At 35.0% G+C, this 13,448-nt stretch overlaps 2 protein-coding genes across 2 annotated transcripts; one reads left to right on the top strand and one right to left on the bottom strand.

Moving 5' to 3' along the window:
• The first annotated feature begins 1,631 nt into the window (after nucleotides 1-1,631).
• Nucleotides 1,632-6,786, top strand: LOC107429065 (ninja-family protein AFP1). The gene is made up of 2 exons (XM_016039706.4): nucleotides 1,632-2,990; nucleotides 6,161-6,786. Exons 1-2 carry the CDS (start codon nucleotides 2,231-2,233, stop codon nucleotides 6,574-6,576), a joined length of 1,176 nt encoding a protein of 391 aa, XP_015895192.3. The 5' UTR covers nucleotides 1,632-2,230; the 3' UTR covers nucleotides 6,577-6,786.
• Nucleotides 6,787-8,691: 1,905 nt separating this feature from the next.
• Nucleotides 8,692-12,600, bottom strand: LOC107429061 (LRR receptor-like serine/threonine-protein kinase RPK2). The gene has a single exon (XM_016039698.4). The coding sequence runs from the start codon at nucleotides 12,376-12,378 to the stop codon at nucleotides 8,992-8,994; it is 3,387 nt and encodes a 1,128-aa protein (XP_015895184.3). The 5' UTR covers nucleotides 12,379-12,600; the 3' UTR covers nucleotides 8,692-8,991.
• Nucleotides 12,601-13,448: the final 848 nt, after the last annotated feature.

The raw sequence follows: 13,448 nt of genomic DNA, 5'->3' as shown, positions 1-13,448 counted from the left end.
GAAAAAAGGAAGAGTATGGTTAGAAGAGTTAAGTTAAAATAATTTGGGAAATTTGTAGTTTTTAGGTGCCCATTTGTGATATTGTCACAAATTATTCTTTTTGGAAATATCCTATTTTTAGTTTATTTGTTCTCCCCAAAATTATTGTGGCAGTAAAAAATAAGGGTATATATTATTATAGTATTAAGTTGATGGAACTAATTGTTTTAAAATTTATTTTTATTTTGTTATGACATTTTTTAAAAATATTTCTACATTATGACTTCATAATTTTATCAATTTATAAATTATTTTATAAGTATTTTGATTATTGAATTAGGAGTTTAAAGATTAATATCTTTTAGAGCTCTTAAATGAATTAGTAAATAAAGTTGGTTCATGCAGCATTATTAGAAAAAATAAGATATATGATAATCAAAACAATCTAATTATATTTTCTTTCAATCCAATACCTTTTCTTAAACTTTTCCTTATCCCCAAAATTGCATAAAAAAAGTTACAAAAAGTTAAGAAAGCTTATTTAGAAATTAAAGTTAAAGGAATAAGTTATCTATCTCATACAATTTTTTTTTTCAAAAAAAAAAAAAAATCTGAAACTTTTTATTTTTATTTTTTTAAGTACATGAAAATGTGAAGTTTCATAAAAATAAAAATGAAAGGGAAACTAATAATAAAAAAAATGAAATCTATATTTTTTTATTTTTTGGCAAGTTAAATAGGGAGAAAGGAGGAATAGAAATGTATGATCTATTTATTTCGAATATTTCTTAATGTGTTAGTAGTATTGAAGTTTATTAGACATTTTAAATAAAATGAAAAACTGACATTTAAAATAAAATAAAAATCTAACACATTTTAGATGTTTAATTTAATACTTATGTTTATTTATTTTTTAGGTAAAATATTTTTGTTTATTTTTTCTTCATTTTATAGTTAATTAAAATGTTTAAATAAACAAATTATCTCTAATTAAATAGGAAAAAAATAAAAACAAACATCAGAAAAATAATATATTATCAAACATCACGAGAACATTATTATTATTATTATTATTAATAAAATAGAGTTATTAAAATATTTACTAAATATATTTATTAAATAATATGTATAGTATTATTGCATTATTATTATTATTATTATTTTGGATAAAATTATATTTGTGACAGTGAGGCTAAAAAGCCATAGAAAGGGAGAGGTGGTGTATTAGTCAAACAATTCTGGAGGACAGCTAAGTAACGATTATATTAAAAAATATATATATATATATATATATAATAATAAAAATAAAATAAGACAACAAGGACGAGGAAACGAGCACACGACCAAAACCAACGCCGCATATTTACGAAACACGTGTCTACTTCCCAGGGAGTAGAATTTAAACCGACACGTGGCCTTTTTCTGATATTCATGCTCCATCGGACACGTTTAAAAACACCAGAAAGACAAGTTGATGTTGTTGGTGCAGAGACGCCAAAAGGACATTGCCAGTGATTAATTTGTGCTCATTTGGGACACGTGTCGCTTTCTGGATCATTCTGCACGGCCACTTGGCTTTTTCCTCTAGGTACATTTATAGTTTAAAAAGCTAAGGGTATTTTCGGTATTTCAAATAAGTTACCTCCCTCTCTTTCTATTGATATCTCTTTCCAATATCCTTGCAAACCCCTCAAAATTAAAAAATAAAAAAAAGAAAAAAAATCAAAAAACAAAAAACACACTTCTGCTTTCGTTTTCCTTGTTTTCCCTGTTTCTGTTTTTCGTTCTTTTATTTTTCTTCTCTCTGTTTTCTCCGGTTGGATACTCTGTTTTTCTTTTTTCTTCTAATCCCTGTTTTTCTAGGGTGAGATTTTTGCAGGGATTTTGACATGTTCGATGTTGATGTTCTCTCACTTGGAGATTATTTGTTAAACTGAAAACCCAAAAAAGGGAAAAAAGAAAAAAAAAAAGAGAGGGAAAAAAAGGTTCTTTATGATATGGGTTTTTTTGCGTTGGTTGCGTTTATTTATTTATTTATTTTTGGCTATTCGGAAAACATTATTACTCAATACGGGTTTGCTGAGAAATAAAACCAAGTTTCTGAGAGATGGGTTTTTCTGAAACGGATCGAAAAAGTTGGTTCTTGCAATCGGCAAAGCTATAGCAGCTGAAGAGAAGCTACGGTTTCGTGTTTTTATTTCAAAAAAAAAAACAAAAAAAAAATTGATTTTTCTATTTTGAAATAAAAGACATGGGTGAAGCAAACGAAAGAAGAAGCAGAGCAATGGAAAATATTTCATTGGAGATGGAAAAATACCCAAGAGATCTGTTGCAGAGATTTATGATAAGCAGCAGCAGCAGCAACGTGCAACAACAGCAGGCAGGAAATAAAGCTGCTGCTGATGCTGATGAAGAAGGAGATTCAGAGGAGGTGGAGTTAAATCTCGGGCTTTCATTGGGTGGTCGATTTGGGATCGATAAAGATGCGAAGAAGAAACTAATCCGATCCTCTTCGATTGCCGGAACAATCCCACTAATCAGAGAAGAAAAGGCGACGGTTTCGCCTCCTCCGGTTTCTTACCCAAGTCTGATAAGGACGTCTTCGCTTCCGACGGAGACTGAGGAAGAGTGGAGGAAGAGGAAAGAGTTGCAGACTTTGAGAAGATTGGAAGCCAAAAGGAGAAGGTCGGAGAAGCAGAGGAGCTCTACGAGAGCTGAGAGAGAAAGCAGCTCTTTGGAAGAAGAACCCCAACAACAACAACAACAGCAACAGCAACAGCAACAGGGGGTTGTTTCGAATACGATGAATTCGAAGGTTGTTCCACCTTTTGGGTCGCCCACATGGGCTGCGGCGGCTAGACAGGCCGTACTAGGTGGTGGTGGTGGTGGTGGTGTAATGTCGAAAGGGAAGGTTGGGTTTTTGGGTGGGCAAAACACTTCCCAAGGTTCTCTGGAGTCTCAAGGAGGGAGTTCATCTGGGATGTCGGATTTGGAGAGTAAACCAGCTCAAGGTACTATTTTTATTTATTTAATTTTTTTGGAAAGTGTTTTTTTTTTTTTTTTTTTTTTGTAAATTTGATTTTGATAAATTTTGGTTTTTTTTTTTTCCCCCCCTTCTTTTTTTAGAAAAAATTATTTGTGATTTTTGTATGTTAGGGGAAGAGTCTGAAATTTGGCTTTGGTTAGATGGGTTTTTGTTTGATTTTGGAAAAACTGTGATGAGTCTGCTTCATAAGGAAGCCTCTAAAACTTCCTGTTTTAATTATTTGCTCTTGAAATTTTTTTTCCCCCAAAAAGATACCAATGGACTTTACTCATATAAACTGGTGTTTCGGATTCACTTTTTAATTTACTTTTTTGAAAAAGTAACTGGGTAAAAGTTGAAACTTGAGTTTGATTAATGAAAGCATTTTTTTTTTTTTTTTTGACAGAAAACAGTAAGAAGCATTGTCATAATTGAAAATCTAGTAAAAACCATTGAAGGAAATATATAATGGAACATCTAGTATGAACATTAATGATCAATTTCTCAGAGTGGAAATGTAAAGATTAAAAAAAAAAAAAAAAAAAAAAGAAGAAGTTTGATAGCTACTAGATCTAGTCTTTTGTATTTAGGTCAGAACCATCACATTGACCTAAAGGGACCCGAAATGAAGCCATGTTGCTTTCGTTTGTGAATAGAATTGTTAAAAGTGGATGTTCCTGATGATTAATGTAAATTCATTCTACTTCTATATATGCTAAGAAGCATCATATTAGGGTGATGTTCCCTAGAGTTTAATCACTTGTAGTGTGAAATGTATCTGGTTGTCGTTTTCTACCTTTTTATCCACATGATGAGTCAACAACCTCAAGTTGTTTTCCTACTCAGCTCTTTATACAAACACCAAACAAGAAAAGGCACGAGGGACCAAAACCTCTCAACTTAGTTTGAGATTGACAATGTGTAGTTGTAGGTCATTTCAGAAGCTGTTGGTTCTTATTAATATCCATTTTTTCTTACAAGGGCATGATATAGACAATTGTCCTTCCTACATTGTTCTTAGTTAAACTTCATGCTGGCACTTTAAAAAAAGTGAGGGTACCATTTGAAAATGAATGGTTAATGTGTATAGTCTAGAATGTCTTAGACGCTAGAAGTTGTGTTCATGCCTGCAAGTTGACAAAAGATGGGTGAATTAGATTTCATCTTTTTCAATTCTTGTGTGTTAGCTTATCCGACAACTTAATTGAGGTCCCTGCACGTTTCTTGTTTAAACTTCATGTTGTCACTGCTTAGTATAACTTCATGTTGTCACTGCTTAGTATACTGGATTTCTAGTAACTTGATATTGATTTTTTTGTTTGCTTGATGCCATTCGTAGCTTTCTGCCTCTATTATGATGCTTGGGTGGCAAAGGCACCTTAGGCTTTTATCATATTTGCCCCTACAGCCCTACGGCGCTTATCTCTAATCATATTGAATCCCTACGATCAATTGCCCAGCCAGTTTGATCAGTATCACCCTGTTTGGATAAAATTCAAAGTATGCTATATTTGAGGTTAGAAGGAAAAGGGAAACTTCTCATGCATTGATGGACATGGATTGACTCAAACCAAATTGAAATTAAATTTCAATGTAACATGCCGTTTGCTTGAATTTTCTAGCTAACCAAACTGCTTAAGGCAAAATACTCCAATGAGTTTCTCACTCAGGTGTTGTCCTTATTAACTGCATAATCAACATATAAATTGATACCAGGTCAAAATTATATTTTGGATACAGAGGCTAATTGTATAGGTCAAAATTATATGTTGGATACAGAGACTAATGGCAAGAGTTAAGTGTTTTAACACTTTTTTTTTTCTTTTTTTTTTTTTTCTAGTTTTTGTGTATTTACGTATATTGTAATCTTGTTGTCCTTTTTGGAAAGTTACTATGCATTGTTTTTCAGTTTTCCTTTCGAAGAATTACCTTCTTACCTCTGTTTTCTGAGGAATTATTTATTATCAAACAAGCAATTTTGTTTTTATTACTCTTTTATTTTTTTCCAAAAGCAAAAACCATCTTTTTAGTTTCAAAGAACAAAAGCTGAAGGCATGGCTTTTTATTTAATGTGTTTCTGTGCTATCCGTCTTCATAATTCTGCCACATTTTGCACTAGTTGCTAACTGCTAATCACTTTGTCAGTAAGATAACTCTAGAATTTCTCTAGAACTTTATCGAATATTGAAATGTTAGAAATATTTCCTCATGTAGGTGCTTAACTAAATTCCAAATACATAAGAATGTGAATATTCAAATAACTTGGGCAGATTTATTGGAGAAAATTACTAGACTATGTATTGGACAGGTTGCAAATCAGTGTGGCAGGTGGGGCAACATTCTTGGATGGCTACAGCTTGCTGTTGACTTGAACTACATGATTTTGAATACCCCCATGAAATGTTGTGAAATAGAATCTAATGTGAAGGGGACAGAGAAGGTTTGTTTCCTTTTGGGAAGAGACGAGATATATTCTTGGCAGCTACAAGGTGCAGTTCGCTTGAACCACTTTAACTATTGGTCATGACTGATATCTGTCACCAAAAGGAATATGTAGTTGTACTGCTTTGAATATGGTAGTCGTGTCAAAGCTTCCTTACTTGGTTGCTTATTAAATACAAACTGGATTTGGTATTGAAGTGCCTGAACCTTGGTGGCGTATGTGGTGGTCACTGCCCACTTATGTGTCATACTGTGCGTTGAATTGAGATTCATCAAATGTTCGATGCCTATTGTACTTCTAATTCCCCTGCTTCAGCTAACATATGCTTTCTGAATCTTGTACAAAAGTGGGCAAGTGCCTAGTTGCAGATGCTCAAAATTATTGGACCCAAGTGACAGTAAAGAATAAGCCAGAAATATGTTCATGGCTTGAAAACAGTACCCCTTCGTGTCTCTTCCCATATCCTTGGGTATTCTTTAAGATTTTATGTGCTTGGCAAACACCAAAACAATGTAGTTCACTGCAATAGTTAGATGAGTAATTGTGATTCCTGATAGGTTCTCTAGTATTGTAAGGTAACCGTAGACTGCATTCTCGATGAGCTAATATCTTGCAAGCTTTCATTATTTAAGTTTATCATGGGGTGGAGTGGATTTAATTCAGAATAGGAAAAAGTACCTTTAGTTTTCTCATAGTTTCCCTTTACATCACAGGATCAAGCAGTTGTGGCGAAGCAAGAAGCCCTGCTAGTAACCAATTGTTGCAAGAACGAAGCAATCAAGACATGCTAGGTTCTTCAGGAACAAAGTCAGTAGAAAGTGCATATAGAAGTTTGAAGTTGGAAAATCCGTCGAAAAAACCTAGTACTGCGGAAAATAGGGGAAGAGAATCAGGAATGAATACCATGGAAGATATGCCTTGTGTTTTCACAAAAGGAGATGGTCCAAATGGGAGAAGAATAGAAGGAATACTCTACAGGTATGGAAAGGGAGAAGAAGTGAGGATAATGTGTGTGTGCCATGGAAAGTTTCTGTCACCAGCAGAGTTTGTGAAGCATGCAGGTGGTAGTGATGTAACTAATCCACTTAGGCATATAGTTGTAAACCCTTCCTCTACGCCATTTTCATAATGGGCAGTACCTGTATTCTAACCCCTTCTTTTAAAAAAAAAAGAAAAAAAAGGGGATGTGAAATAGGAAATAGAAGAAAAAGAAAAGGAGATATTCAAAACACCGCTCTTTTTTCTTTTTCAATTTTATTTTATTTTTTAGCTCTAGTTTTTCTTTGGGGAAGTTATTGAAATGGAACTGAATATATAAAATAATGACTTTTTTCATGTTTGGGAAGGGAGTTTTTAATGCAACTTTTCAAAGGGTTGGGGTTTTTTATCATGCTGATTTTGGTTCCATTTTTTTGTTTTTGGGGGGATATGTTTTTTAATGCCTCTTAAGAAGTTGGGTGTCTTTTGGTTCAAGTAATGGGTATCTGCAATTTTTGGAGCTGCAAAACGGCGGTGTGTTTTCACTTTCAGAAAATGTTTCTCTTTTCCGTCACCATGCAGATAACTGATACTGCAAATCCTTATAATCATCCTGCTGACTAACTAAATTTGAGAAATCACGAAATTAGGTGGTTGCAGGCTTGTCATTGAAATGTAATGGGTTTGGGGCACTGCCAACTTTTTAAAAATATACTGCAAGAACAAAATAATCATTTGGAGTTTTAGTGACCAAGAAGTTTCTAGATGTGCATGTATGGATTCTGGAAGTGTCTATAATTTAGTGGGGTAATTCAATATATATAGTTGGGTACAATTCTCATCCGCTTAAAATTTTTGAACGTACGATAATTCAATAAGCAGAAAATAGGAAAGTGAAGAAGATTAGTGATTTTGTCATTGGATCGTACAATTGGAAATGGTATATGACAATTGTTAATTTTGTTTTCGGTGATAAATCCATTACCTAACAGATAACATAAATCGTTACAAAATTGTTAGTTGATTATCCTACTGCTGATGGGCACTTTTCTGCCCACTAAACCAGTTGCAATTTTTAATATATTATGGTTTTTTGCACTTTGCTTTTGGGGAAGATGGTTGCCTCACATTCTTGAATAATTTCCAAGACCGCATTTGGTACAATTTGCCAACAAAAAAATCACAAAAAAAAGCAAAATAAAGCAGCTTTCGAGATTCGACCGGGTAAGAAAGGCTACAGTATGTCTACCTTATTTCTTTCCCAAAATGGGCAATCATTGATAACTTTTGTTTGGCTTCCAAGAAAAAGTAGTCGCTGCGTACGATTGACAATTATTAATTGTGTTTTTATTTTTATTTTTAAATCAAATGGGTAAGTGGAGTTGATGTACTTTTCGGTAGTGTCACATATCTGTCATGATTACGATGAATAGGGAATACGATTACAAAAGCCAATTTGCTTAAAATTTCTTTGTTTCAATGGACAATGTTGCCGAGTGATAAGACTCACTTAACACTTGGGCATTTGATATCGAATATTTGATAAATAAATTTGGCGACTCCAAAATTATCTTAAAATATAATACCGCAACTTACTAAAGATCTAATCTAATCCTACATGACAACAATAATCGAAAGGGCACCCAAAACTTCAAGCCACAGGTCAATGTTGCACGTTATAAGTAAAACTACCATTATCATAGGATTAAAATAATCTCAAACAGCATTCAGTTTTCACATCGATTCGTCTATGATCTTCATGGAAGAATAACCATAAAGCCAAATCCAAGTTTTTATCAGTGAAAAACACAAAATTTCCAGTACTCAACACAGTGTACTTTTTGCCAATAACAAGCTTGTGGTCCTCGCGTGTGGAATCCATAATATATGAACTCCTGGAGTATGGTTCTCCCCACCAACAAATAGTACTCTTCACTAACAAGTATGTCATCTTCACATGTGGGATCCATAACATATGAGCTCCCAGTATACGGTTTTCCTAGCTTAACAAAAAATATGGTCTATACATATGGATTCCATAATATATGAGCTTATGAATGGAGAATAACGTACGGTACTTCTGGAGTAATGAAGATTTTCTCACCGGAAAAGATAAATAATTGAAGAGGGAAAATCTTTAGTCTACATTAGATGAACTAAAAAGACCTGCTTCCATTCAAAGCCAAGAGGCTGCGGCATTGCCTGCAAAGCCTCAAGTGGCAAATTAAATAATAATAATAAAAATAATCAAGAAATTGGCATAAGATATGCAGACATTCAACCATCATCCTTAATCTGGATTATGTTTGAATTGAAAAATGATCTGAAAAATTTCCCATACTTGTTACAAGATAATCAACAAGTTCAGAAGTCAGAACCACATCCCAGGGATGACCCAAAATGGGAGTGGTTGGAAATGGATTAATCGCAAGCATGTTACATCTTCATCTAACAATTTCTATATTTATAAGCAGTAAGAGGAACTACAAAGAGAAAAGAAAAGAAAATTGCCTTCTATACCTTGTGCTCCGCCATTTAATTCCACAGGCCTCGTTATCTAGCTAAACTACGAAGGTTGAATTCTTTTCAATCTTTGGACAACTTGCCTCATTGTAGGCCTGATGGAGAGAGTCTCAACTGTACAAGTTACAGCTACATACAGCATCTCCACCAGATCATCATGAGGACCTGCATCCCATAGCCCAGCGGTAAACACCTCCTTAGCACGCCCCATTCGCAAAAGCATCCATGCCCAAGAAACAATGTTAAAACCATTTCCATGAGAAGAAAATGAAGGGTCCAATGCTTTCTTATCTGAAATCAACTCAAGCAGCACCACACCATAACTGTAAACATCTGACTTCTCAGACACCCGACAGGTCATGGCATACTCAGGTGCTACATACCCAAAAGTTCCTGCCACACCAGTCGTTGCATGAGTTTCCGAAGTTCCCAAAAGCCTGGATAATCCAAAATCAGATAAATAAGCACTGAAGTCATTATCCAACAATATATTACTAGGCTTGACGTCCCGGTGTAGAACACGAGGAACACACTGGTCATGCAGATAAGCAAGTGCAAGAGCTATATCCAAGGCAATCTTGTGAAGAATTTTCCAATCCACAGGTCTTTTGTGTCTTTCCTTAATAAAGTTTTCCAAATTACCTCCAGGAAAATAATTATATATGAGGAACATCTCGGTTTCACTGGCGTGGTAACCCACTAGAGTTACAAGGTTGAAGTGTTTCACCCTTCCTAGTGTCTTAACCTCAGCATGGAATTGCTGAACACCTTGGAACCTTCCCACAGCAAGCCTCTTTACGGCTACATATATTCCTGGAGAAATTTCTGCCTTGTAAGTGGACCCAAATCCTCCACTTCCAATGCAGTTGGTTGCATTGAAATTCCCCGTTGCTTGAACAATACTCTCATATGTTAGTGGAACACCAATGTTGTTGAAAACTATAATTTCTTTCAATTCAGAACCCTGAACCCTTGAATCTGGAACCCATTTTCTTGTGTAAAAGAAGAGCACAATTAGAGCTAGAAGAACTAATACAATGGCCGATGCAGATACCACAGATGCAATTTCTATTGAGTTTAATCCATTATCTTCAGCATTTCCAACACTTTCTGGTGGAGAAGCGCCAGCAGCAATTTGTGAAACTGAAGTATTTTCTGGCTGATCCAAAGAAGACAATGCTCGGGAAATAATATGGAAAGGGTGTTGAAAGAGACCACTACTATTCATCACATTGTTGTTCAGAGGTAGCCACCCAGACAGATGATCACATGACACATTATACGTAGGTAGTGATATCACACTAGCCAATCTTGAGGGAACCTTTCCACAGAGTTTATTATTGTTGAGCCGAAGAAAAGTTAAATTTCTTAAGCACACAACATCTTGTGGAATTTCACCAGAGAGAGAGTTTGAAGATAGATCTAACACTTCAAGGGAGTGTAACCATCCCAACTGATTGGGAATTGTTCCAGTCAGATTATTATCAGCCAAAGATATATACTTAAGATACTTCAAATGACTCATACGAACTGGAATTTGTCCCTGCAACTCATTCCTACTTAAATCAAGAACAACAAGAGATGTCAAATCACCAATGCCTGGGGGTATTGATCCATTGATTTCATTGCCAGAGGCATCCAAGAGTCTCAGGTTTCTGCACTTCAGACCAATCTTTGGAGGAATGCAACCAGAGAATCTGTTGTTACTAACATTCAAAATCATTCCACTTAATCCATCACACTTTCCAAATAGGCTTTCAGAAAATGATCCTGTGAGTTTGTTTCCACCAGCAAGAAATGCATAAATGGTTTGCTTTCCGAATCCTTTCTGTGCAACTGGAAGGCTTTTAATTGGACCAGTGAAGTTGTTATTACTAAAATTGTGAACCACTGCAGAATCATTACCATTAAATGGCAAATGCATTTCAAGATGAGTTTTACAAGTAAAGAACAACTTATATGGAAATGATGGGCTGTCAATTTGGATGACATCTGAATTGGAAGGCACATTAGAGCACAATCTATAATTAAATCCTGGGATGGATCCTGACATGAGGTTCCCGCTGACATCAAAGACAGTCATACAAGGAACTGGTAGCTTCTCATCAAGCTTCCCAGTTAGTTTATTTGAGCTCAAATCAAGATAACTCAACTTCTTGCACCTCTTAAAGACTCCAAAGACTTCTCCTTTGAATAGGTTCTTAGCTAGGTTCACCATTTCCAAATTCTCACAAGCACCCCAATTGCTAGGAAACTTGCCTCCAAGAGCAACCCTTGGCGCCCAAAGTATTTTTAAATTTGGAAGGGTTGTAATTTCCATTGGAAGGGAGCCTTCAAAGGAATTGTAATCATCGAAACCTCCGCTCGATAAAGCAATTGACGAATCTCCATTTGGATTTTGATTGGTTAGAAGTGGATCGAAAAAGTTGGAGAGCACAAAAACCGACAAATTAACACATTGACCAAGCTCAACGGGGATTGGACCACTAAGGTTGTTTCTAGAAACATCTAGAACTTCAAGCATCTGAAGTCGGCTAAGCTCACGGGGAATGGCACCATTTAACATATTTGAAAACAATAAAAGTCTCTGTAACCGTCGACAATTGCCTAAACTATCCGGAATCTTACCAACTAGGAAATTCCCTGACAAATCAAGATGCTCGAGATTCCAACAGTTACTTCCGAATTCGGCTGGAACATTCCCTGTTAACCTATTTTGAGACAAATATAAACCCTGCAACTTTGGCAAACTACCAAAAAACACAGGAAACGTTCCATTCACTGCATTACCAGCCAAATTCAAGACCTCTAAGCTCCCACATTTCGATAACGAAAAGGGAACCTCACCATATATCCTATTAGACCCAAGATTCAAAACCCTCAATTTTCTCAAACCGGTAAATCGACTTGGTAACTTCCCAGTTAGCAAATTCCCCTCTAGATCAAGAACTTCAAGCTTAGTCAGACCCCAAATTTCTACAGGAATCCCACCACTCAGATCATTGTAAGGAAGAGACAAAACCCGAAGCCGGGTCAGCTCCCCAATGAAAGGTGAAATCTTTCCTCTAAGTTTCGCTTCCCTACGCAAACTAGTTCCTCTAAATCCAAACCCATTGAACGGAAACTCAACTTTCAAAGACTTTGAACAAGAAAGAGCTTCAGAATTACCTGGTTTACCACCAGAACCAGCTACAGAGAGCGAGACGACTCTGGATTGGGAGTCGCAGGAAACCCCAAACCATGAACAGTGGTGATCTGGGTTGTCGGAGTTCCAGCTGGAGAGAATCGCAGAAGGGTCCAAAAAGGAGGCTTTGAGCTCCAGCAAAACCAATCTCTCCGAAACCAACACAGCATTCACAGAAACACAGCACGAGAAAAAGATGAAGAAGAAGAAAACCACGGTTTTACCCAGAAGCTCATGGCATTTCATCTTTCAGCTCAGATAGAGAAAGAAAGAGAGAGAAAAGAGAGATCTTGGTGAGGAGGAAGACGAAGTGGAAATCAGAGAAGGTGTTGTTCACGCTTTGAGAAGTAAACAATGGGTTTTTTTTTTTTTTTTTTTTTCCCCGGAGAGAACTAAAAAACAAATAAAACGCGTTATTCTTATTTTTATTTTTATTTTATATAAAAATTATTGATTTTTCCTTGCCCCTTCTGCTACTGCTTCTGCGTTCCAAAGGTCTTCTTTCCACTCTTTTTTTAATTTTTTTTTATAACAAAAATAATTATTATTTGTAATATTTTTATATATTATTGTTTGTTTGTTCGGTTATCTGATTTGATCAGATTGGTTTTTTTTTTTTTTTTTTTGAAAAAAAGATTTTTGTACTTTTTGTGTGTGGGTCCCAGTGGACTTTTACTGGGTAAGAGTGGGGTCCATATCCTGGTCAATTTTTATGCATAAAGCTTGTCAACACATGGCAGCTCCTTCTTAGACTACGCCGAGTCCGTCGGTCGCTGCTTGCGTCTGTTTCACTGTTTCTAACCTTCCACGTGGAATTTCTTTCACTCTTCTTAAAACCAAAAAAAAACATTTATTATCAGTTTTCTGAAAAAAAAAAAATGATAATAAATCACAGAAATTAAAGACAATTTTTATTAGTGAATATTCTAAAATTTGTAGTCTTACAATTAAAATTCATAGAAATTAAAGACAATTTTATTAGTGAATATTCTAAAGTTTGTAATTTTGCGACTCACTAAAAAGCAAGCTCTTATATTTTATTTTTGCTATTATATAATAAAAAAAATTGCAAATGAAAATGCTGTTGAGAGTTTGATTTTAATATTTACCAATTATTCTTAATCTCTTATTTGGCTGGGAAGCTATGAAGTCCATATCCATAGCACTTTATTAGTGATTTAAACTACTATAATTTCAATGTAGGAGTTGTATATTCAAATATTAATTTTATTACTAAAATTATTTTATATTCAACATGAAGATTTGAATTCATAGTCCAAATAAACAATATTCAAATTAATAATCGAATAGTGCTA

The sequence above is a fragment of the Ziziphus jujuba genome, chromosome 12 (genome assembly GCF_031755915.1).
Source record: "Ziziphus jujuba cultivar Dongzao chromosome 12, ASM3175591v1".
In the NCBI taxonomy this organism is placed as follows: Eukaryota; Viridiplantae; Streptophyta; class Magnoliopsida; order Rosales; family Rhamnaceae; genus Ziziphus; species Ziziphus jujuba.
The sequence above is the reverse complement of the archived record's forward strand: the minus strand, read 5'-3'. Positions and strand labels throughout refer to the sequence as shown.